At 36.6% G+C, this 26,164-nt stretch overlaps 2 protein-coding genes across 2 annotated transcripts in view; both read left to right on the top strand.

Annotated features, from left to right (window-relative positions):
• The first annotated feature begins 5,169 nt into the window (after nt 1-5,169).
• On the top strand, nt 5,170-9,322 carry LOC120150819. Its single transcript, XM_039163436.1, has 9 exons — nt 5,170-5,295; nt 5,633-5,982; nt 6,097-6,480; nt 6,574-6,618; nt 6,917-6,946; nt 7,220-7,312; nt 7,483-7,512; nt 7,645-7,713; nt 8,692-9,322. The coding sequence occupies exons 2-9, from the start codon at nt 5,644-5,646 to the stop codon at nt 9,157-9,159; spliced, it is 1,458 nt and encodes a 485-aa protein (XP_039019367.1). The 5' UTR covers nt 5,170-5,295; nt 5,633-5,643; the 3' UTR covers nt 9,160-9,322.
• A 1,485-nt stretch (nt 9,323-10,807) lies between these two features.
• LOC120150899 overlaps nt 10,808-26,164 on the top strand; it is a 33,380-nt gene continuing 18,023 nt past the window's right edge. Inside the window, exons 1-10 of the mRNA XM_039163501.1 lie at nt 10,808-10,890; nt 11,004-11,387; nt 11,618-11,662; nt 11,944-11,973; nt 12,085-12,174; nt 12,341-12,370; nt 12,503-12,571; nt 12,824-12,853; nt 12,961-13,029; nt 13,465-13,805. Of these exons, the coding sequence (XP_039019432.1) occupies nt 11,325-11,387; nt 11,618-11,662; nt 11,944-11,973; nt 12,085-12,174; nt 12,341-12,370; nt 12,503-12,571; nt 12,824-12,853; nt 12,961-13,029; nt 13,465-13,805 (767 nt within the window). The 5' untranslated portion in view covers nt 10,808-10,890; nt 11,004-11,324. The remainder of the gene's footprint in view (nt 10,891-11,003; nt 11,388-11,617; nt 11,663-11,943; nt 11,974-12,084; nt 12,175-12,340; nt 12,371-12,502; nt 12,572-12,823; nt 12,854-12,960; nt 13,030-13,464; nt 13,806-26,164) is intronic.

The raw sequence follows: 26,164 nt of genomic DNA, 5'->3' as shown, positions 1-26,164 counted from the left end.
ATATAAATCTTTTAAAACCATAGCAGAACCCCCAACCAAACTCCATTATGCAGTTCCCTAGAACTGCGTCCGTAGGGCTTACCCTAAGCACACAACAAAAGGGAGACAACCTAAGGATATTCCTTGGGGCCTATGGGCCTACCCAAGGATATCCTTAGGTCCGTAAGGTTACCCTAAGCACACAACAAAGGTAACCAACCTAAGGATATGCCTTGGGGCCTATGGGCCTACCCAAGGGTATCCTTAGGTCCGTAAGGACTTACCAGCTGGATCAGAGTTATGCCTCCATACTCTAGAATCCTACCCATATAAAAATCCAGTAGAAATCAATTTTAGCCGTAAATCGTAATACCTAGATCATGATCCAGTAATATATTATAACCGTGATATTGAAATAAACCGTATAACTGACCATAAGTAGTCAAATGATTAACCCAAGGGAGTGTCTTGGGGCCTAAGAGCCTACCCAAGGATCACCTTAGGTCCGTAAGAAATTTTCAGCTTGATCAAATTTGTACCTCCAGTCTACCCATATAATATCCCAATAAAACAGTTCGAGTATAACCAGTGAAACTTAAAACCATGATTCATAAACCAGTAGTTCCCATGATTTCATAAATCAGAAACAACTCATAATTTTTTATAAAAACCATAATCGTAGATCGCATACCATGTTGCCATGGTTCATAAACCAGTAAATCAATACTTGCGTTAAAACTCATTTCAAAACATATAAAAGCGTCATGTAGTACATATGGAATACACTAGAGGATCCAAGTATTTTTCAGAGGCATTTTGTACTTATCAATATGGATAACATGAAACTTGTACAATTTGATCGGATTCCAGGAATGAGGTCCTATTGAAGTGAATTAATTACTAACCGATTTAATTAGACATTTAAGGTTAATACTTTATAATCCTACTATGATTCATGTGCATCAGGAAAGTGTTCAGGAACCTTTATACAGAATAATTCTAGATTTACTGAGAGTGATTCCATTACCCAAACAATCATGGGTATTCATGAGTATACATTGAATTCATAGGATTTCTGCCCAATTGAACCAATGGAGTATTCAATATCCTTTGCATCTGAGTTACTTGCATGCTCATATATGACCGGAGTGATTTGAGTTGATAAGAGATGAACGAAGATTCGGGACATTTACAATCCATATCGATTGATAAGATTATCAAACAACTCAAGCTGAACAACTCCCATAACTAATGCTTGTCGACTAGTCAATTCATTATCCTTCTAGGGTATTTACTCTTAATACAAAAATTCTTGTCCATATATCATCTTCAGAATCATCGCTGAATATATCTTAAGGAATCGAATAGTTACCCCAATAATCTTTATTTCCTTTCCACATTGCAACAATATCAAGAATTGTCGACGTATTTGATTCTTAGTTCATAACCCATAGGAACCGTACATCATGCAAGTTCATTGGTGTTCCCAGACTCATCCAATCACTTAGTAAATTATCAGTAATTAAGGTTACTTAATTCATTTAGTAGTCAAGTCTATCTCGGTTACTCCAGAGTTTTCCAGAGTAATTCAGACGTTTCTAAATTTCAGATACATATTTTACTTCCGTTTAGTTCAATTTGGTATTCGTGGCTGATTTGTCTAACGAATATCCACTTCTTAGTACCAAATGTGATCTAGATTTGAGCTGAGCTGAGTACTTCCAAAATTATCATCGAGCCAAACTTGAGAAAACGAACACGCATTCAAGTGATATATATGTCGTTCAGGTATTGATATATCATTGGGGTTGATCGACTCACTTAAGTTGATTTCCATAAATTTTAAGGGTAATACAACACCCACATTTATTTAGATTCCTTAATTAATCCAATACATTTGCTTAGTCTAGGCCATAAGGGTATTTTGGTTAATTTGGTGCTCAATGTTATTTTAGTCATTTCAAAGCTTGAGGATATCCAATTATTTCTGGGCTTGGTGATATTCTTGGGTCAATTCCATTATAGGGGTATTTTGGTCATTTTAAAAATCCAAGGTATTTCAATCCTTTCCTTCTGTCTGATCTTATTATTTAATTCAAACTTATCATTTATTCCAGTCTTTTCAAACAATTCTGACAAAAGAGCACCCTCGATAAATTATTCTTCAGGTATTTACTCATAACTCGGAGATTTATGGATTATCAGGAATTTTCTGTATAAACGTGTGAACTTAACGATGAAACTAGTAATTCATCGATTTAGGAATGACTTCTTGAGTACTTTTCCATTCAGGGTCAATTCGGGCTACTTTTCCCTCTCAAAGGTAATTTCGTAATTTCTTAACCATATAATTTCGGTATTAAAACTCTTAACAAAGATAATTATAATTTAGAGATTCTAGGGTTAATCGCTTTTCCGGATAATCTCTAAACTTTAAATTATTCCTTATCAATTTTCTAGTATCTTGTACAAGTCATCTTGGGTTTAGAAATCGGTTATCCATATTTCCTAAGCAAAACTAGTATTTTCTGTACGCATCAGTAGTTTCATCAGATCAATATATCTTTACAAACTTCTTATTTAACTTCCAGGGTCAATTCTTGTCTTTTTACAACATAAGGGTATTTTCATAATTTTACCTAATCGAAGCATTCTCATAACTGTATTCGGTTCGAGTCCATCCATAATCAAACAGGCATAATAGACCAATCATATACATCCATGCATTTATCCATTATCAACATGTTCCATAAATCATAAAGAGGTAGTAATGTATAACCTCAATTTTGTGCCATACTGATCGACCATTTAAACTTCATTCGAACACCCTCGATCTTGAAATCAACTTCCAATAATTCATCGGATACATATAAACAGAAATTTCATTAAAAACGGAGCTTAATTATGAAAAACGGATCGAATTTGGTGATAAATCAGTGAAAAACAGCTTATCGGGTTCGAATTTAGTGAAACGGACTTCTGAATCGGACTCAGAACATCGAACAACATAAAATATGACTTTTCGAAAATTTTAACTTTTTTGTCAAAGTCAATGGTCAACGTTCAACGAGTTGACTCGGTTAAAGTCAACGAGTTAACCAAGTGAGTTGACTCAGCGCATGTTGACTCAGTCGGGTCAGTGGGTCGGGCAGGCGGGTCGGGTCATTTCAAGTTGTCCAGACTTTCCCCACTCTTAGGGGTGGCGCGTGTGGCCTCGTACGGTGTCCGAAAAATTTCAAAAAAATTTCTAAAATTATTTTAAGGCATTTTGAGACATTTACCAAGCTAGGTTCACAATTTTTAACGGCGGAGAGTTCGATTCCGAAACATCGAAAACTTTGACTTCCTCACCCCTTCACGCGTCAGCAACGACGGAGACAAGAAGGACACCGACGGACTCGGAACGATGCAAGGAACACGATGATGCGGTAGGTGTCGAAAACGGGTGGCCGGATCGACCTGAATCGACGGAAAACCAATAACGATCGAGTTAAAACCGACAATACTTCTGGTTAAGATTTACGGCGAACGACGCCGATTCACGACGAGAAGTTTGAGGGTTTTTTTTCATCGGTCGACAACAAACATGATGGTGGTTTCAGATCGTATAACGGTAGCCGAACGGTGGAGAAATTGGAGCTCAAAATAATTGACTGGGGGAGAGGAAATGGAAAACTTTCTGGGAAAATATACGGGGAAGGGATTTATAATTCTCATCTAAAAAATGGGTAAATTATGGGTTTGGTCGCCGAATTCCTACACTTTCTAAAATGGTCTGCCAACTTTGCAATTTTATAATTTAATCCTCAATTTCTTTCAAAATACCACTTAAATTCCATACTTTATAATTTTTAAAAATTTAGCCCCAAATTAGAGTGTGACAAAGGAACTAAAGTAAAGCTAGCTACTATACAAACATGAACCAGGACCAGGTAACTGAAAAATGAAACCTTTTGGATAATATGGCTTACCTCTCACGGGCGTCGCGTTCTGCTCTAAGCCACTGAATCGATATTGTTGATCCTATTAGTTACGAATCTACAGGCTGCAACTTTTTTTCTCATTTCTCTGCAGTGAAACAACAAGCTTCGACAGCTCATTTGTGTGTTGAAATTCTTTACTGGTGATGGGTAACTATTTAATTTTAATATAAATGAATTTTTATATGTTATAAATTTAAAATATAAATCAAATCAAATTTGGTGACCGAAATATAACTGTAAAATAGTTGAGTGATTAAATATGTAATTAATCTTTTTTTAAACGGAATTAACAAATTGAGACAAATGAGATAACGATTTAAATTTTAGGAAGTAAAAGATCTTGAAAATTACTTTAAAGGGTAACTTATTATAAATAGTATAATTTAGGGGCAATGATATTTAAACATTCTTTCTTTCCCGCTACAAATTCATAATAGGCTCGAGCCTAATAAGAGATGTATTGCAAGTAGAGAGAATATATATATTGCCATTTCATCTCAGCCTATAGATGTTATGGTTTTAGGACAGGTCGATAATGTAGAATACCGGATACCACATCTTCTATCCGTCCATGCTAAAGACACACTTTACCGTTAGAGTAATGGTTTGGTGCGGGATCGTTCTCTCTGAGATGCTGATGAAGATTCAAAGATAACTCTTAATCATATGATGTTAAATATTTATATTTTTAATATTTATGATACACGAACTTATGACATCAAAGAATAATAATAATTTCATATCACGAGGTAAAAAAAAGATTAATATTTGTTTCAAATAATAATTAAAGTGATAATTTCTTAATACACCACAAATGTAGTAATTATCACTATTTGAACGGAAAACTTTTTCCCATCTGACAATAATCTATTAAATAAATATGATTAATCATTTGTAAGACTGGAATTTGTAAGACAAATGGATAAATTGTAAAAATGATGTTTGGATAAATTATATATATGACCACTTAATTATTGCCTTTTTCATTTTAACTATTGATTTTAAAATTTTATCAATCAGATCACTTAACTATTTAAATGATTAATTATTGATTGACACAATTAAATAGTTAAGTGGTATTTTTGACAAAATTTTAAAATAACTGATCAAAAAAAAAGAAAAATAGTTAAGTGGTCATATGAATAGTTTACTCATAATGCTTTAAATACAAAAAATGGAGGAGAGGAACTCGAGCATGGTCAAATGAAGGTCTTCCTTCTGGAAACTCTGCAGAAAGCTTCTTAATAGTTACTCTTCAAAACCTAAAATGTTCTCTTTCGCTTTTCTTCTGTGGTCGCCATCTCTTTGCTTCTGCCGACAGAACATCCGATCGGTGAGTAATAGTTACTGACAATATATGTCGCTCTAATTTCTCGAGAAAATTTGTTTTCGTGTTAGAATTTTTGGTGATTGTTTATTGTGTGATTTGTTTGAAAGAAAGATGATCGATGTTTGGTCAATTGCAAGCTCTTATCCTTGATTTGCCTCTTGTTTCTTATATTTATGTATCCATTAAATGAACTGATCTGAGTTTCCTTATTCAAAGTATAGTATATGCTCTGCTTTAATTTATCAAGGAAATTGTGTTTTTGTGTTTGGATTTTTGGTACTGGTTTGTTGGTTTATTGTGTTATTTGTTTGAGAAAATTTGTTGGTGGGAAATATGCCAGATTCCTGCAAGATGACGATGGATGAGGGCACTACTGTTGAATCACGCCCGTCGTCCCCCGACAGTGAGGGCCGTTCTTTTGCAGTACTGGAATTTGAGAACAATGTTGCAGACGAGGAAAGTGGGAAGACCGGGCAAAGGAAACGGAAATCTCCGAAAGGAAAAGGAAAAGGAAAATGGAGGAAGAAAGGGTGTCGAACCGATGATGTCGACAAACCATCTGAAGCTTTCCATCAACCAGAACCAACGGGAAAAGAAAAGCCTGTAAGAGTACTACTTATCATTGAGAAGAGATCTCCTCCGCAAGTACTCAAAATTCTGAAAGATAGACTTCTTCGACGGATGAAGAATGTATATCCAGCAACTTTGTCCCTAGAACTCCATTTCAATTTTTTACTTTTTCTATTAGTTTCCATGCTTTGATTCATAACTATTGTTTAATTTGTATGAATCTGTTAAATGCAGGATGAATCTGCAGACATGTCAAATTGTATACAGGTTTTGAAAATGGTGATCAAATATGAGGTTAAATCTTTCTTTTCAACAATAGCCGAAAAGCTTGACAAAATCTCAACTAAGTGGCCTGCTCGGGCTGACCTGATCAACATACAGAAGGATATAAACGAGGAACAAAAAACGAGGCACTGGTCTGCTGCTTCTGACCTGGACATCATACTGAATGAACTAAACAATGGGCAGTGGCATACTGCATCTGACCTGGACAACATACTGAAGAATATGGGCAAGAAACACAACATGAGTAAGCAAGCCACATTATTTGTTAAGATGTTCCATAGATTTGAAGCAATAGAACAAAAGATTAAAGAATCAGATAAGATCCGAGCTAAGGTACCATTAGTTAGTTTCTTTCTTTCTTCTATCCCCTAATTATCAATTTAATGCTAAACCTCTATCCCTAACTTTTAAACTTGGTTTTTTCAGGATTCAACAAAATTACGTGAGCTTGAAAATATCTTCTGTGTTGAGGTATGCAAAATTCTTGTAATGGAAATAATTTATTCCCTTCTAATAGAACGATTATAAACAGGACAGTCACTTCATAAAATCCCAGCTTCTCTGTCATGACATTAAAATTGCTTCTCTCAAAAACCTATGCAATACTTACCTTAGATATAAATATTTGAGCATTTACTACTTCTTGACCTAATTTTCATACTGGACATTACTTTTATACAAAACAACCTATTATCGTGTCTCAATGCTCAAGTTGTACTTGTTGACTAGTCTCCATCCAGATAATTTGTTTGTTTCTCCTAAATTTCAGGGGGTTAGCGAGGAGACCCTAAGCGATAAGGTATGACATTTGCTTCCTTGAACAAGTTTTGAGTGCATGTAGGCAGGACCCGTCCTTTTATTCGAGGCGAAATTAAAGAAATTGGTCCCTAATACAAAGGAAATTTAATAAATATGTAATTTTAATGTTATACTAACAAGTTTTTTTAAATTCATGGGCTCTGGACAGGCGCCCCTCCTGCCCTAGCCCAGGACCGACTTGCATGTAGGTGTATACATATATAATATATAAGACTTTGAGTTCTTGACCCTTCTTTCATTGTTGTTGTTTTAGATTTCTACTGTCTGTACATCGTTGTTTTTGGAAGAGAATGCAACTAATAAGTTATCAAAAGACAATATCATTGAAGATATTTTAGCTACAAAGGTAAGAAAATTTATTTGAGATGTGAATTTCAGCATTTTTTTTCAGGCTTTTTGACATGCTTTTAAACATACTAACTTACTCATGTCTCAATGCTCAAGTCATTAGTTTTAGACCCGTGCTTGTTGATTGTTATCCGTCTTGATCATTTGTTTGTTTCTCTTAAATTTCAGGTGGTCAACAAGGAGACCACAAAAGAAAAGGTATGACATTTTATGCCTTGCACAAGTTCTTGCTGCATGTATGTGTCTACATATATAATGTATAATGCTTACTCCAAGTTTTTGACTCTTTTTTCATTGTCGTTGTTTATACTTTCTACTGCTTTTCCGAAGCTTGTTTTGGAAGGAAATCCAATCTACAATATACCAGGAAACGTTGCTGAAGAATACTCGGCTGCTGGGGTATGTAAATTTATTGTCTTGGATATAATGTGTTACCTTTCAACTTAGTTGACTTATTTAATTATTTTTTGGGATAAAGTACACAAATGGTCCCTTAACTATAGGGTACTACTTTATTGAGTCATTTGACTATTAAAAGTTATAAAATAATCCTTCGACTATAGGGTATTGCTTTGTTGAGTCCCTCGACTATTAAAAGTTACAAAATGTTCACCCGACTATTTATATGTTTCAAACTAGTCATTTTCTGTTAGAAAATTGATGGTCGTCTGACCTGGACGTTAACATGGTTATTGGGATATGATAGTTGTTTGAGATTCTAGAATCAGATTGTATCATATCATAGTTAGGGGGTACACGTTCAACTCTAATTGCTGTCAATTTTTTAATGAAAAAAGGATGAGTTTGAAATATATGAATAATTGGGTAACTATTTTGTAACTTTTGATTGTCGAGAGACTCAACAAAGCAATGTCTTATAGTTAAAGGATCATATTATAATTTTTAATAGTTGATGGACTCAACAAAGTAGTATTCTATAGTTAGGGACCATTTGTGTACTTTACCCTTATTTTTAAAGGATCCCAATATCTAATAAATTTGGGATGTGAATTTGAGTTTTTATTCAGATCACTGGCATGCTTTTAAACATACTAATCTGCTCTCATGTCTCGATGCTCAAGTCAAAAGTTTTGACCATTTGTTTTCATATTACTGACATTCGTGTCTAAATGCTAAGTCATAAGTTATGGATTTGTCCCTGACTGCTCCATCTTGACCATTTGTTTGTTTAGGGGTCCTAGTGTTAGTAATCTTGATCATTTGATTATTACATTTTGAAATATAAGAGTGTTTTTGGACGAGGGATTTCGAGGAGTTCCATTTTTGTCAATGCTTTCTAAATTTATAGAATAAATGTACTCTCTTGAGTGCATTTATTAATGCTTACTCTGAGTTCTTGTATTGGTGTTGTTTTAGTTTTTTCATCATGATTCATTGTTTTCGGAGGAAGCAAATGCAACTAACAAGCATGGTGGAATTTTGCATAAGAGTGTGGAAGATTTAAAAAGGGAACTTATTGATGAGAACAAATGCGACGTGGAAGTTTCTGACTTCCATGGCTTACAAGATGAAATAAACAGTGCTGAAGATAATTTTCCGGATCGGCTGAAACCTATTGCTATGAAAATCGAACAAGATCGTAAGGAAGGTACTCCTGCTAACAAACTTTATCAACGGCTTCTAGTGCTTGTCTCTGCTGCTGTCAAAGAGATGCAAGAACTGCCCGATAATAAACTCAGTATGCCTATATTACGTAAGTGGGCAGCTACCTCCAACCTGGCTAATCGTATGCAGTTCCAAGTGCCATATTTTGAAAACTCATTAGACAAAAATATGCGTGCTTACCTCAGTTATTCTACAATGAACCCCAGTTCAGAAAATTAGTGTTAGCGAACTAGAAAACGACTTGTGATTTTCGATTTAGTTACATTGGATTTATGTGGGGTTTTCTTGGCTTTCTGAAACAACACCTCTTAATGGTTGTTGTTGTTGTTATATTTTATCTTTTACAACATCAAACTTTGAAGGTTTGTGGATTATTGCACTTTTTTAATTATGGAGGTTCGGTTGTTTTTAATTTTCGGATTCTAAATATCAGTACCATCCCTTATAAAGCCAGACGCTTTGGGTTGGAGTGGCTAAAATTGAAGATTTTCTATTTAATAAAAAGTCAAGAGGATATATTGACTTGTTGAAGTTTAAAAAAATTATTTTGAAATAAAAAATTTCCCAGACCAGAAATATTATTTTTGTATTCTACAAATAGTGTCATTTGATATATGAATTTAATGTTTTCAACAATTTTTTTTATTCTTTAAACCCAAAATAGAAAATATAAATAAGATCTCTAAATTAATCAACAACTACAAAAGACAATAATCGAAATGATCAAAGAGCAAAATCAACATCAAATCTTTATTTTACTTATAAACACTCGTTGGTTTCATCTTATTCTTTCCTTCAAATGTTTACTTGTGAAAACTTAAACTTGTAAATACACACCTTATATAGGTATTCTTTATTTGCTTTTAAAATTTTTCGGTTTTTTTTTTAGAATTGCAAAACTTAAACTTCTGCAGACACAACATCCGACCGGTGAGTAATAGTTACTGTCTTACTGATAATATATGTTGCTCTAATTTCTCGAGGAAATTGTGTTTTCGTGTTTGAACTTTTGGTACTGGTTTATTGTGTGTTTTGTTTGAAAGAAAGATGATTGATGTTTGGTAAATTGCAAGTTCTTATCCTTGATTTGCCTCTTGTTTCTTATATTGATGTAATTTTTCACCCATTAAATGATCTGATCTGATCTGAGTTTCCTTATTTAAAGCATAGTATATGCTGCTTTAATTTCTCAAGGAATTTTTTTTTGTGATTGGATTTTTGGTACTGGTTGGTTCGTCGGTTTATTGTGTGATTGTTTGAAAGAAAGATGATTGATGTTTGGTCAATTGCAAGCTCTTATCCTTGATGTAATGTCCATCCATTAAATGATCTGATCTGGGTTTCCTTATTCAAAGTATAGTATATGCTGCTTTAATTTCTCGAGTAAATTGTGTTTGTGTTTTGGTACTGGTTTGTTGGTTTATTTTGTGATTTGTTTGAGAAAAATTTGTCGGGTATAAAACATTGCCAGATTCCTGCAAGATGACGATAGATGAGGGCACTACTGTTGAATCACTCCCGTCATCCCTTGACGGTGAGGGTCGTACTTTTGCACTCGAATTGGAGAACAATTTGCAAGGAATGACCGGACAAAGGAAACGGAAAGCTCCAAAAGGAAAAGGAAAATGCAGGAAGAAAGGGTGTCGAACCAATGATGTCGGGGAACCATCCGAAGCTTTCCAACAATCAGATTCTGCTATGGAGTTGAACAGCCAACAGCAAGCTTGTGGTATAGTTCAAGACCGGGCCAATACTAAGATGAAAAAATTGACCCCGATTCGGCCAAGGAAACAACAGTCTCCCAATGTTAGCAAATCAGCTGAAGCTTCCCAACCAGTGGAACCAACGGGAAAAGAAAAGCCTGTTAGAGTACTACATATCATTGAGAAGAGATCCCCTCCGCAGGTACTCAAGATTCTGAAAGATAGGCTACTTCGACGGATGAAGAACGTAAATCTAATAACTTTGTCACTAGTACTTCATTTCGATTCATACTTTCGCTATTAGTATCCATGCTTTGGTTCATAACTATTGTTTAATTTGTATGAATTTGGTAAATGCAGGACAAATCTGCAGATATGTTAAATTGTCTACAGGTTATGAAACTAGTGATCAAATATGATGCGAGAAAACACTTTTCATCACTAGTCGAAAACATTGACAAAATCTCAACGAAGTGGTCTGCTCGGTCTGACCTGATCAACATACAGAAGTATATAGACGAGGAACTGAAAACGGGGCAGTGGACTACTGCTTCTAACCTGGACAACATACTGAAGTAACTGAACAATGGGCAGTTGCCTACTGCGTCTGACCTGGACAACATATTGGAGAATATAGGAAAGAAACAGAACGTGAGTAAACAGGCCACATTATTTGTTAAGATGTTCTGGAGATTTGAAGCAATAGAACAAAAGATAAAAGAATCGGATAAAAAACAAGCTAAGGTACCTTTAGTTAATTGGTTTGATTGCATTTCTTTAGTTCTAAATCTAATTACTAATTGAAGGATTTAATTCATTTGATATATATATATATATTCAGACATGTATTTGAATCTAACATTGACTTTTCTTTCTTCTATCCCCTACTTACAATGGCTTCCTCCTTGGAAGAAGGAAAAGTCTAATTATCAGTTTAATGTCTAAACCTCTATTCCTAACTTGGGTTTTTTCAGGACTCAGCACAATCAAGTGAGCTTGGAGAAATCATCTGTGGTGAGGTACGCAAAATCCTTGTAACGGATTATAAATAGGACAATGATTTTATAAAATCTCAGTTTCTCTGTTATGGCATCAAAACCGCTTCTCTCAAAAACCTATGCACTGCTTAATGTAGATATAAACCATATCTAATATATTTGGGCATTTACAACTTCTTGATTTTATTTTCAGACGGGACATTTCTTTTATACAAAACAACCTATTCTCATGTCTGAATGCTCAAGTTGTACTTGTTGACTAGTCTCCACCCAACTAATTTTTTGTTTCTCTTAAATTTCAGGGGATTAGCAAGGAGACTCTAAGAGAAAAGGTATGACATTTGCTGTCTTGAACAAGTTGTGAGTCCATGTAGGTGTCTACATATATAATGTATAAGTCTTTCTCCAAGTTCGTAACCCTTCTATCATTGGTGTTCTTTTAGCTTTCTACTGCTTTTCCATTCGTTTTGGAAGATGATGTAACTAACAAGTTGTCAAAAGACAATATCATTGAAGAAACCTCAGCTACAGAGGTATGAAAATTTATTTGAGATATGAATTTGAGCATTTTTTCAGATCACTGACATGATTTTAAACATACTAACCAACTATCATGTCTCAATGCTAAGTCATAAGGTAGACCCGTGCTTGTTGATTGTTATCCGTCTTAATCATTTGTTTGTTTCTCTTAAATTTCAGGTGGTCAACAAGGAGACCACAAGAGAAAAGGTATTACATTTTATGCTTTGCACAAGTTCTTGGTGCATGTATGTGTCTACATATATAATGTATAATGCTTACTCCGAGTTATTGACACTTTTTTCGTTGTTGTTGTTTAAACTTTCTACTGCTTTTCCGAAGCTTGGTTTGGAAGAAAATGCAATCTACAATATACCAGGAAACCTTGCTGAAGAATGCTTGGTTGCTGGGGTATGTAAATTTATTGTCATGGATATGTATGTTATCTTTTAACTCAATTGACTTATTTAATTATTTTAAAAGTATCCCAATATCTAATAAATTTAGGATGTGAAATTGAGCCTTTTTTTTCCTTCAGATCACTGACATGTTTTTAAACATACTAACTTGCTCTCATGTCTCGAAGCTCAAATCATAAGTTTAGACTCTTGCTTGTTGATTGTTATCCATCTCGATCATTTGTTTGTTTCCCTTAAATTTCAGGTGGTCAACAAGGAGGCCCCAAGAGAAAAGGTATGACATTTGCGGCCTTGCACTAGTTCTGAATGCATGTATGTGTCTACATATATAATGTATAATGTTACTCTGAGTTTTTGACTCTTTTTCTATCATTGTTCAAGTTTTCTGCTGCTTTTCCAAGGCCTTTTTCTGAAGAATCAGGAAATGATTCTGAAGAATTTTCAGCTATGGTACGTAAATTTCTTGTATGGATGTAATGTGTTACCTTTTAACTCAATTGATTTTTTTAATTATTTTTAAAATTTTCCTATATCTAATACATTTTGAATTTGTATTTAAACACTTACAACATCTTGACTTATTTTCAGATTATTGACATTCTTCTTATATAAAATAACTTATTATTATGTCTCAGTGCTCAAGTCAAAAGTTTTTTTATTTGTCCTCGACTGCTCTCCATCTTGACCATTTGTTTGTTTAGAGTCTCAGTGTTAGTAATCGTGATCATTTGATTATTACATTTTCAAATATAAGAGTGTGTGTAGACGAGGGATTTCGAGTAGTTTAATTTTTTATCAAGGCTTTTAAAATTCATAAAATAAATTTATTCTTGTGAGTGGATTTATTAATGCTTACCCTGAGTTCTTATATTGGTGTTGTTTTAGTTTTCTCTTCCTGATTCATTGTTTTCGGAGGAAGCAAATGCAACTAACAAGCCTGGTGGAAGTTTGCAAAGGAGAGTGGAAGATTTAAAAAGGGAACTTATTGATGAGAACAAATGCGACGTAAAAGTTTCAGACTTCCATGGCTTACAAGATGAAATAAACAGTGCTGAAGATAATATTCCGGATCGCCTGAAACCTATTGCTATGAAAATCGAACAAGATCGTGGGGAATGTACACCTGCTAACGATTTTTATCAACAGCTTCTAGTGCTTGTCTCTGCTGCTGTGAAAGAGATGCAAGAACTGTCTGATAAAGAACTCAATATGCCTATATTACGGAAGTGGGTGTTTAAAACATTTTGATATTTCGATATAACAAATTAAGATAAATGAATTTTAAGATTTTCCAAAAAGATTTTCTAAGTATATTCGATATAATTATTCGAATATCAAAATATTACTCCAAATCTTTCAAATGTCATTTTTAATCCTTACTCAAGTGTAAAATTAAGTTTTAATCTTCAAATAATTTTAAAACAATTTTACAAAATATTTTGAATCATTTCAAAGTCAAAAATTTCAGATTGCTCAGAGGGAACCGATTCTCCCCCAAGTGGTACTGATTCTCCCATGAATGGTTTGGCTCCGAGAAAAACAGAATGTTCGGAGGGAACTGATTCTCTCATATTTAATGGTCGAAATATTTAAATTTTACACTTAGGGAACCGATTTCCCATAAGGGGTACCGATTCCCCCCACGCTCAAGCAGAAATATTAATTGTTTTCACACTTAAACAGCTCCAATAACTTCATTAATGATCCTCAACGTTCAGAAGTGATTCAAGGTGTATTTAAACAAGCTTAGAAGCCATTGATCAATAACAAGAAACAACAAACCACTAAAATCAAGAGAGAATCAAAGAGAAAATATTAAACCTCAAGTTTGAGCATTTCAAGCTATTTTTCATTCAATATTCATTTTGCTTTCAAGAACACTTATTGTGTTCAATTATATTTATTCTTGAGTGTTCTTTCTTTGTTTTAGAATTGTGCAAACATCTTACCTTAGTGAGGTTTTTCTTGTAAGTTTGCGAAATTTGTAATCTTCTCTTTGAGAAAGAGCGTTCTCAAGAATTGGGGTATAATTCTTGATGGTGTTGTAAGGTTATCTCTTTGGCCTCAAAAGAAAGAACAAATTAGTGAATTTGTTGGAAAATCCTTAGTGTGGATAGCTAAGGTAGTGGACGTAGACTTTGATTGAGAAAGTCGAATCATTTAAATCGTTGTGTAAATACTTTCAATTTTATGCAAAAGCTTCCACAAAATTTTAATTGCCAATTCACTCCCTCTTGGCCGATTTCGTCAATCGATTAACTCAACAATTGGCATCAGAGCCTAACTCATTTGAAGGTTTAATCGCCTCTTGAGTCGATTCGGGAAGAGTTACATCGATAATCAAAGTCATCAATGGCCTCTACTTCAAACTTTGACTCCGGTCTCAAATCATATGGAGAGATCATTTCAAATTAAAAGCTTGTGAGGAAGTTAGTCTACTCCCTTCCAAAATCGTGGAAATCAAAGAAGACGCAATCATCGAGTCTAAGGACCTAACGTCCTTAACTCTTGAAGAACTAATCGGTTCCCTTCTCACTCATGAAATGATGCTTGAAGATGAAGTGAATCTCTATAAGATTGACGAGACACCAAAGGAGAAAGAGAAAAAGAAAAACATTGGAGTTGCTCTCAAATCCACAAAAAGATGAGAGTGATTCGAATGACGATGATGATGACGAGGAAATGACATTATTTTCCAAACGATTCAGAAAGCTGATTGTTAACTTCCTAAAAGGGCTAATTTTAAAGTCTTTTTCACTTAAGTTATTGTTTGTTTAAAAGCTCATTTTAGTCATTTTAGGATCATGTAGTTGCATATAGTTGCATTTGTGGTGGTTGTGCTATTTTATTTCTTAATGGTGCTGTTTGAGGGAAAGGTGCAGTTTATCTATGGTGTGCAGGGAATAGCAAGAAAAAGGATTCTTTGGGAAGTAATGCCGCGGCATCACACGTTGCTAAAGCAGATTGAAATGCCTTGGCATTTCTGGCGCAGAAAAAGATAAAAAGATATTTCTGCATCAAGACAGCTGGCACTGGACAGCTGTCTCTGCACGTGAAGGACTGCTGTAACCACATGCCAGAGCTGCCAAAGGACCACCGCCACTTGAAGGATAAGGTTCATGCACAACATGTGATTCTAGGGGTATGAGGGGTATTTTGCACCCAACAAACTCATCATTACCCCTAGATATTTTTTATTATATATGACACCTCATGGGAGAGAGAGACAAACGGACAGAGAGAGAAAAAAATCACATTTTTATTTTCTTTTCATTTCTTCTTCCTTGGGATATTCCTTCTTTGATAAAGCTCCAAGGAGTGGCAAGCTAGGCGTCGATAAGAGCTAGCGAGCTAGGTGGTTTGTGGTGGCCGAGAGGAGACCTCCGGTGGCACGTCGAAGGTTCTTCTCACTTCCCTTTTTGCTGCTATTTTTATATTATTTTGTGGGTTTTTGGAACGAATATTTTCATGACTTTGTGTTTGGATATTTCGAACCCCACCATGAACTAACTTATTTGGTGGTGGTTGGTTGAACGGTTGTTTAAAATTTATTTTTAATGGTATATTTAAGTTTATTTTGGTTCTTTATTTGCTTTGCTTATGAATGCTTCACTATCTAGGCTTGTAAGAGGCATGGAAATGTCCATCTCTTAGATGAAGGTTAGGTATTCATAAGAATTCTAAGCTAAAAATACTTGTAAGTATTCGGAATAAACGCAAGATAAGATCCTCATAAGCAATGGGTTATGATATTTTCAAGGGGCTTTGAACCGGCCTAGGAATATTATAACTTAATCCCTTAGATCTCGGAAGAGACTATGATAGGATTTCAACGACTAAAAAGGGTGTCTTGATCAATAGGGTAGGCTGTCCAACATCATTGAGTGAGAGCAGATGCCTTGGCATCCTATTCTGTTAGGTTCTTTTGAACACCTTAGGAAAGCCCTGTCGAGTAAGTAAAGACAAGATAGCTTAAATATACTTGAGAAATAAGTTTAGCAACCTTAGACCAATCCTTACCATTCATTTCATTGGAACCTTGTCACGTGAGGATTATTTTCTTCTTATTTTATTTATCTTTTTATTTACTGTTTTTACCATTTTTATTGCCTTGACATTTCACCATACTCAATATTAAACATCATCATTACCACTGCATTTCCATTGGCTACACCATCACACCATCAATCCGCATCCACCAGCATACACATATCCATTGCCGTGATATTTGTATATATCAAGACTAACTATACTTAGATAGAATATTGCATTGCTTTGGTTAGACTTTTGTGATTTCACCCAATCCCTGTGGAGACGATACTCACTCATCATTATATTACTTGAGCGATTGTGTATACTTGCACATTATTTGTGTATATTTTATAGTACTCACAACACGCAACAAGTTTTTGGCGCCGTTGCCGGGGATTGGCAGCCTGAAGTTATTTAGTTTTGCCAGAGCATTTTATTTTGTTTTGTATTTTTATTTTTGTATAGTTTACTTGATATTTTTGTTTTATTTTTCAGGTTTATTTAGTGTATGCCTAGAAGAAATTCTGAAGAGCCTTTGGAACCGATAGAACCTGAGATTGAAAGACTCTTTAGAAGAAGAAGACGTGCTCAAGGAAATATGTATCAGATTGGAAACCAAGGCATTGGTCAAGATGACGGAAATCAGAATGCCGCGGCATTAAACAATGTTGAACCTGCTATCAGGCCTCTTGTTATTCGAGATCATTTAAATCCGATGCTGGATGATCTGAATCCTGGGATTGTGGCACCCGAAATTCAAGTTGCACATTTCGAGCTGAAACCAGTCATGTTCAATATGTTGAATTCCATTGGGCAGTTTGGGGGTATGCCAACTGAAGATGCCAGGCAGCACATTCGCAATTTTCTGGAAGTTTGTGATTCTTTCCGCCAAGAAGGAGTGCATGAGGATTTTCTGAAATTAAAGCTTTTTCCGTATTCATTGCGTGACCGAGCAAGGGCTTGGTTGAGTGGTGTATCAGCCGGTTCGATGGAATCATGGGCCGATCTTTGCAAGAGCTTCTTATTGAGGTACAACCCACCAAACATGAATACGCAGCTAAGGAATGAAATATCATCTTTTCGTCAGGGCGACGACGAATCCATGTATGAGTGTTGGGATCGTTACAAGAGTTTGCTTCGAAAGTGTTCAAATCATGGTTTTCATGATTGAACTCAAGTAGTCATGTTCTATAATGGATTCAATGCACCCACGAGGATGTTACTGATGCCTCGGCAAATGGGACATTGCTAGATAAATCACCTACGGAGGCGTTTGCTATCTTGGACAGAATTGCTAACAATGATTATCAATTTCCTTCCTTAAGACTTGGGAGTGGGAGGAGAGCACCTGGAGCATTCAGTTAGAAGCCAAAGATTTGGTGTCCGCTCAACTCTCCGCTATTACTAATATGTTGAAGAACTTACAATGTTCCACTGATGTGAAGGAAGTGAAAACAACTAGTCTGGCATGTCTGTTATCCCAAAAATAGTGCCTTGCATCGTGCTTGAACTTCTTTTTAGCCTGACTATTCAAATCAAAAGGCACAATTCCACTAACAAGAAAATTAACAAGGTCAGCGTACCACGGGATTGCCGCGGCATATAAAATTTTCTCATCAGGAAATTCCTCTTGGATATCTACAGTGTCATGGCATTCAAAATTGTTCTCTAGCCTAGATAAGTGATCAACAACTTGATTTTCAGTTCCTTTTCTATCTACCACCTCTAAGTCAAATTCTTGCAAAAGTAAGATCCACCTAATAAGTCTAGGCTTGGCATCTTTTTGTTCACTAAGTATTTTATAGCCGAATGATAAGTGTGAACAATAACTTTAGTGCCTATTAGGTAAGGTCTAAATTTATCAAAAGTAAATACCACGGCAAGTAATTCTTTCTCAGTGGTGGTGTAGTTCAATCGTGTTTCATTTAAAGTGCGGCTAGAGTAATAAATAACATGAAAGATTTTACCTCAGCGTTGCCCCAAAACAGATCCTACGGCATAATCGCTTGCATCACACATCAGCTCAAATGGTGATGTCCAGTCGGGAGGGACTACAATGGGTGCCGAGATCAGTTGTCGTTTCAGCTCAGTAAATGCGTCGAGGCATAATTCGTCAAACACAAAGGGTTGGTTTTGTTGAAGCAATGTGCACAAGGGCTTAGAAATCTTGGAGAAGTCTTTGATAAATCTTCTATAAAATCCAGCATGTCCAAGAAAACTTCTTATTCCCTTGACCGAAGTTGGTGGTGGCAACTTTTCAATCACTTCAATTTTTGCCTTGTCTACCTCAATACCCTTGTGTGAAATTTTGTGGCCTAATACAATACCTTCAGTCACCATGAAGTGATATTTTTCCCAGTTTAAGACCAACTCAGCCTCCTCGCATCTCTTGAGAACTTTTGCTAAATTGTCGAGGCATCGTTCAAAATCATCCCCACAAACAAAAAAGTCATCCATGAAGATCTCCAGAAAATCCTCAACCATATCTGAAAATATAGCTTACATACAACGCTGAAACGTTGCCGGGGCATTACAGAGTCCAAAAAGCATCCTCCTAAAGGCAAAAGTGCCATAGGGACAAGTAAATATAGTCTTCTCCTGGTCCTCTGGTACGATGGCAATTGGATTGTACCCCGAGTACCCATCCAAAAAGCAATAGAATGTTTTGCGGCCAATCGATCCAACATTTGGTCGATGAAAGGTAGAGGAAAATGGTCCTTCTTTGTAGCTTTGTTGAGTTTTCGATAGTCCATGCATATCCTCCATCCGGTCACAGTGCAAGTGGGTAATAGCTCATTATCCTCATTTGTAACCACCGTCGTGCCTCCTTTCTTTGGAACACATTGGACAGGGCTCACCCATGAGCTATTGGAGATAGGGTAGATCACTCCAGCATCAAGCCATTTCAGAATTTCTTTCATCACCACTTGCTTCATAACAGGGTTGAGTCTTCTTTGTGGTTCAATTAAATTGCCATGGCAATCTTCTAGCAGAATCTTGTGCATGCATATCGTGGGACTAATGCCTTTCAAATCGGCCATAGTCCAACCAATTGCTTTCTTATGCTGCATCAAAACACTTAACAAACTTTGCTCTTGGTTAGCAGTAAGGTTAGCGGAAATAATCACCGGTAAAGTCTCATCGCTACCTAAGTAAACATATTTAAGATGCCCTGGCAAAGTCTTAAGCTCTAGATTGGGTGCATGCAATAATGAAGGCTTAAGAGAAATGAATTCATCAAAATTCAGAGGTTCAAAATTCATACCTGATCTAACTTGTACTAAGCTAGATTGCTCCTCCAAAATTGGAAAGTCTTCGGACTCCACTAAGCTTTCATCATCCACCCAATATTCATTTTCTGCTAGCTGAATGAAGTTGTTCTGGCAAAGATGTTCAGTCTCTTCTTCAATCACTGAGTTCAATTTAGAAATACCTTGGCATTCTTCAGTGTCATCAACATATTTGAGCGTTCTAAAAACATTGACAGTCACACACTGATCAGCCACTCTCATGGTGAGTTCACCTTTTTCACAGTCTATCAAGATACGTCCAGTGGCTAGGAAAGGTCTTCCTAGAATGATTGGTGCCTTGGCATCAACTTCGCAGTCCAGAATTAAGAAGTCGACTGGAAACACAAATTTGTCCACCCTTACTATGACATCATCGACTCTCCCTTCAGGTTTAACATGGGATTTATCGGTAAGTTGTAAAATAACTGAGGTGGGTCTTGCATCTCCTATGCCAAGCTTCAAGAATATCGATTTCGGCTTTAAGTTGACACTTGATCCAAGATCACATAAAGCCTTTCCAACAAAATTAGCTCCAATTGAACAAGGAATAATGAAGCTGCCCGGATCATTTCTCTTTGGCGGCAACTTACTCAATGAAGAACAAAATTCTGTTGCCGTGGCAACAGTCTCTACTTTCCTCTTCTTGGTACAGATGTCCTTCAGAAATTTGGCATACATCAGCATCTGTTCAACAGCTTCCAAGAGAGGTATATTGATATGGAGCTGATCAAGAATGTCTACGAACTTCTTGAACTGAACTTCATCATTGTTCTTCTTCAATCTTTGCGGGAAGGGTGGGGGAGTTCTAGCTTCCTTAGCTGTAGGAATAGAATTTTCTTTTGCCTTGGCATCAGAATCTGGTACCTTGGCATCAGAATCTGGTACCTTGGCAGAATCCTCCTCTTTGTCATTCTCAGAAACTCTATCATCTTGTAATTCAGCTTCAGTAGTGGGATTAGAATCATCTTGTTGTGGCCCACTATCCTTGACTTGTCGATTGATTTGTGTTCCACTCCTAAGAGTTAACACATTGCAGTGCTCTTTTCCAGGCCCTTTAGTGACTTCAGTATCACTTGGCAAACGTCTTGCTGACGCTCTTGCAATGCCGTAGCAATCTGACCAACTTGACCTTCCAAAGCTCTCAGAGACGAGCTATGGCTTTGAAGTAAGGCGCCTTGACTATGAAGTAAAGCTCCTTGATTCTTAATTGAAGTATAATGGTCTTGCAGCATTGTCTTCGTAGTAGATATGAATTCTTGAATTGTAGCTTATAAGGAACTTATGCTCGCTGAAGATGAAGCTCCTTTGTTAGCATTATGCCATGGCATAGCATTTTGGTAACTTTGAGGCTCATTGTGATTCTGCTGCCTAGTAGGTTGATTAGCATTGTGGGCTCTTTGATTTCCCCATGAAAAATTAGGATGCTGACGCCATCCAGCATTATAAGTGTTTGAGTAAGGATTGTTGCTGCCTCGATTGTAATTACCAACAAGGAGCGGTTACCAAAGGGAGGAAAGGACAAAGCATTACTTGGAGAGATATTCTTTTGATTTGTTTCTTTTTATTTAATTTAATTTCTGACATTTACTTTTCTCTTTCCACAGTTGTTGTCCCATCATCATCATTGCTTTTTGGTAGTTTTTCCTTCCCCATACACGCACAACCCCCACCCACTAATTTCTCTCTTAATTTTTAACTTTTTCTTTTATCTTTTATTATTAATTTTTCTCTTTTATTTTAACTTTTACCTTTTCTTTTTCTTTCATTCATCTTCTTTCTTTGTTATTTCTCCATAGCCGAAATACATCCAAGTTTTTAAAACTTTCAAAAGCTTCTTCTTTTTCATTTTTCTTACATCAAAAACACTGAAAATGGTGCGCTCAAGACCGGCTCCAACTGACACGATCGCTTGGCAACAGTTTAAGAACGATGAGGCCAAGGCTCGGTTTCAAAACTTCAAGAACCAAAAACTCTTTTTTGAGTTAGGATTTATTTTTACCGAGGAAACCGATGGTGGTTTTGGACCCGATGTTATTGACATCGTGACGCCACTCAAGTGGCAGAAGTTTGACCGTCATCCTGGTTCGGTGAACGCCTCATTAGTTAAGGAGTTCTATACGAATATTTCCAAGCCCAATCAACACTCCATCTTCGTTTGAGGTAAGCAAATCCGTTTTACATCCACTGCTATTAATCGTTATTTTCATTTGCAGGATGTTGTGAATAACCATGCCACGTTCGAAGAGGAAGCCGATATCAACACATACGATGGGGTCTTGGAGGACCTTTGTTTCGAAAACACTGAGTGGAATGGTCGCCAGATGAGCCGATACTCGGTCAACCGGGAACGTCTTCAGCCGCGTGCCAAATTATGGAATCACTTCCTCAAGCATAAACTCATGCCCACCTCCCACAACACTACGATATCACTTTCACGCTTATTGCTTTTACATTCTATAATGGTATCCCGTCCGATCGATGAGGGTCGTATTATTGTCAGCAAGTTCATGACTGTTTGGATAAAAAGGCAAGTGCTTTGGTGTTTCCTAATTTAATTACCGCTTTATGTCGTAAGAAAAAGGTTGAGCAAAATGCTTTTGATGAAATTTTACCTGGATTATCGGGCATCATTAGGGCTAGAACTTCCACTATTGTTGGGAATTGAAAATCTCAAGTCTAAAGATCTTGTTCATGAGCAATCTGCAGGTACTACAGAATCGAATGCCGAGGCAAGGTTACTTGCTCTCGAGGAAGCTGTGACGCAGACTCAAGCTCAACTGCATGCTTTACATGGTGACATCCGTAATTTCTTTGGATACGTGAAGCATAGAGATGCTATGGTGGAATCGTTGTTTCAAGAAATTATTCCCCACGGTCAACGGAATTTCCCTAGTTTCCCAGACGAAATTATGCCGGCATTCAATGCCGAGGCATCTCCAGAGCCTAAGCACGATGCACCCGATCTTCCTGCTGCTGACCCTACTCCTGATACACACCGGTCCGAGACTCCTGAATATCCGCCCACTGTCCCTGTCGAAGAAACACCCAGCCTCGTCCCAGCACCCAATCCTTCTCATGCACAACGTAGTGGTCGCCGCACCAAGACCACGGCTGGACGTATTACGCACTATTACTCCACTTCTTCCGAGTCCAGCCCAGCACCTATCCGAAAGCGCACCAGACGAGGAGCTGCTAGCACCTCCAAAGCACCACCACCACGTAAACATTGAGGTACCTCTCTTGTATCCATTTTCATTTAGTTGCATTTCATTGCATAACATATAGTTTATAGTTAGTTTAGTTCTCTTTAAAGCATTGAGGACAATGCTTCCTTAAGTTTGGGGGAGGTATTGTTCTTGGTAGGTCATATGCATGATAGCATTAGCATAGTATTATGCCATGGCATCAGTAAATGGTAGGACAGTTAGATGAAATGTTTTGAGGATACCCGATGATGATAATTTTGTTAGGCTAGAATCTGAATGTAAATGACTATTGAGAATGATAGAACTCACTCTAGGGCTTGACGCTTTGTGAAAAATATTTACACGATTTGTATGTTCTCTATACTTAGAAAATTTAGGAAATTTTTATGAAGGAACTTTAGTTAGTCTTGGCATTGAAATATAATATGGTGTTTAAAAAAAAATAAAAAAACAAACTCCCTTAGAAATGAAACTGTGAATAAATGCTTAAGCATAGCTGTAGAGGGACACTCATCTTTGCCGTGGCATTTCCTGTAACTTTCTTTAATAAATGGAAGCCTTGTGCATATGAGTGAATGAAAGAAGTCACGGGATGACTCTACTTAACTAGCTCGGGGATGGAAGGTATGCTCCCTTTCATCTAGAGTGGGAGAGTAGGTGTGATGAGCTGACTCCCTTCGTAACAGTTAAGTTTAAAAAAATCAAAGAAAAGGGAGTAAAAATGCGCTTAATGATAAGTAAATGCCTTGACAAAAACTAGGGGACTTGATTAGAAATTGTCTAAATTCGTAAGTATAGATTGGACACAATCACGCACACACACTACCACAAAGGATTTTGACCTAGGGAAAAGTACTTGAATTCTTGATAAGTCTAGCATATTGAAGCCTATCGTTCTGAGGGTTGAAATTCAATTTTTCCTACTGTCTTACTATCGAACTTTGCCATGACAGTATGCTTATGTAACTGCTATCCATTGCTTGAGGACAAGCAATAACTTAAGTTTGGGGGTGTGTTAACTTCCTAAAAAGGCTACTTTTAAAGCCTTTTTCACTTAAGTTATTGTTTGTTTAAAAGCTCATTTTAGTCATTTTAGGATCATGTAGTTGCATATAGTTGCATTTATGGTGGTTGTGCTATTTTATTTCTTAATGGTGTTGTTTGAGGGAAAGGTGCAGTTTGTCTATGGTGTGCAGGGAATAGCAAGAAAAAGGATTCTTTGGGAAGTAATGTCGCGAATCACACGTTGCTAAAGCAGATTGAAATGCCTTGGCATTTCTAGCGCAGAAAAAGACAAAAAGATATTTCTACATCAGGACAGCTGGCACTGGACAGCTGTCTCTGCACGTGAAGGACTGCTGTAACCGCCTGCCAGAGCTGCCAAAGGACCACCGCCACTTGGAGGATAAGGTTCATGCACAACATGTGATTCTAGGGGTATGAGGGGTATTTTGCACCCAACAAACTCATCATTACCCCTAGATATTTTTTATTATATATGACACCTCATGGGAGAGAGAGACAAACGGACAGAGAGAGCACACACATAGAGAGAAAAAAATCACATTTTTATTTTCTTTTCCTTTCTTCTTCCTTGGGATATTCCTCTATTGATAAAGCTCCAAGGAGTGGCAAGCTAGGCGCCGATAGGAGCTAGCGAGCTAGGTGGTTCGTGGTGGCCGAGAGGAGACCTCCGGTGGCGCGTCGAAGGCTTCTTCTCACTTCCCTTTTTGCTGCTATTTTTATATTATTTTGTGGGTTGTTGGAACGAATATTTTCATGACTTTGTGTTTGGATATTTCGAACCCCACCATGAACTAACTTATTTGGTGGTGGTTGGTTGAACGGTTGTTTAAACTTTATTTTTAATGGTATATTTAAGTTTATTTTGGTTCTTTATTTGCTTTGCTTATGAATGCTTCACCATCTAGGCTTGTAAGAGGCATGGAAATGTCCATCTCTTAGATGAAGGTTAGGTATTCAGAAGAATCCTAAGCTAAAAATACTTGTAAGTATTCGGAAGAAACGCAAGATAAGATCCTCATAAGCAATGGGTTATGATATTTTCAAGGGGCTTTGAACCGGCCTAGGAATATTATAACTTAATCCCTTAGATCTCGGAAGAGACTAGGATAGGATTTCAACGACTAAAAAGGGTGTCTTGATCAATAGGGTAGGCTGTCCAACATCGTTGAGTGAGAGCAGATGCCTTGGCATCCTATTCTGTTAGGTTCTTTTGAACACCTTAGGAAAGCCCTGTCGAGTAAGTAAAGACAAGATAGCTTAAATATACTTGAGAAATAAGTTTAGCAACCTTAGACCAATCCTTACCATTCATTTCATTGAACCTTGTCACGTGAGGATTATTTTCTTCTTATTTTATTTATCTTTTTATTTACTGTTTTTACCATTTTTCATTGCCTTGACATTTCACCATACTCAATATTAAACATCCATCATTGCCACTGCATTTCCATTGGCTACACCATCACACCATCAATCCGCATCCACCAGCATACACATATCCATTGCTGTGACATTTGTATATATCAAGACTAACTATACTTAGATAGAATATTGCATTGCTTTGGTTAGACTTTTGTGATTTCACCCAATCCCTGTGGAGACGATACTCACTCATCATTATATTACTTGAGCGATTGTGTATACTTGCACATTATTTGCGTATATTTTATAGTACTCACAACACGTAACACTGATGATGCCCAACCGAGGAAGAAATTCCAAACGTCATGAAGGCTTCAAAACTGAATCGAAGGAGAAAGACCCGATCATTTGCTATGAATGCAAAAAGCCGGGGCATGTCAAATATGATTGCCCACAATTGAAGAAAAAGGGTCAATCCAAAAAGAAGCACAAGGCTCATGTAGCTACATGGAGCGATGAAGAAGGTTCCGATGAAGAGCAACAAGAAGTTGCAAACTTGTGCTTGATGGCTATCGGGGAAGATTCTAAGGTAACCTCTAACTCATTTGATTTGGATGAATTATCTTATGATGGGTTATTAGAGGATTATAATGGGTTGGCTTCGGATTA

The sequence above is a fragment of the Hibiscus syriacus genome, unplaced genomic scaffold (assembly GCF_006381635.1).
Source record: "Hibiscus syriacus cultivar Baekdansim isolate YM2019G1 unplaced genomic scaffold, ASM638163v2 tig00111027_pilon, whole genome shotgun sequence".
In the NCBI taxonomy this organism is placed as follows: Eukaryota; Viridiplantae; Streptophyta; class Magnoliopsida; order Malvales; family Malvaceae; genus Hibiscus; species Hibiscus syriacus.
Note: the sequence above shows the minus strand (reverse complement) of the source record. Positions and strands in the feature narration are given on the sequence as shown.

Coding starts and splice junctions, on each gene's coding strand:
- LOC120150819 (XM_039163436.1), top strand. CDS start 5,644: ATGACGATGGATGAGGGCACTACTGTTGAATCACGCCCGTCGTCCCCC. Junction 6,619..6,916: donor AAAATATCTTCTGTGTTGAG/GTATGCAAAATT, acceptor CCTAAATTTCAG/GGGGTTAGCGAGGAGACCCT. Junction 7,313..7,482: donor AAGATATTTTAGCTACAAAG/GTAAGAAAATTT, acceptor CTTAAATTTCAG/GTGGTCAACAAGGAGACCAC.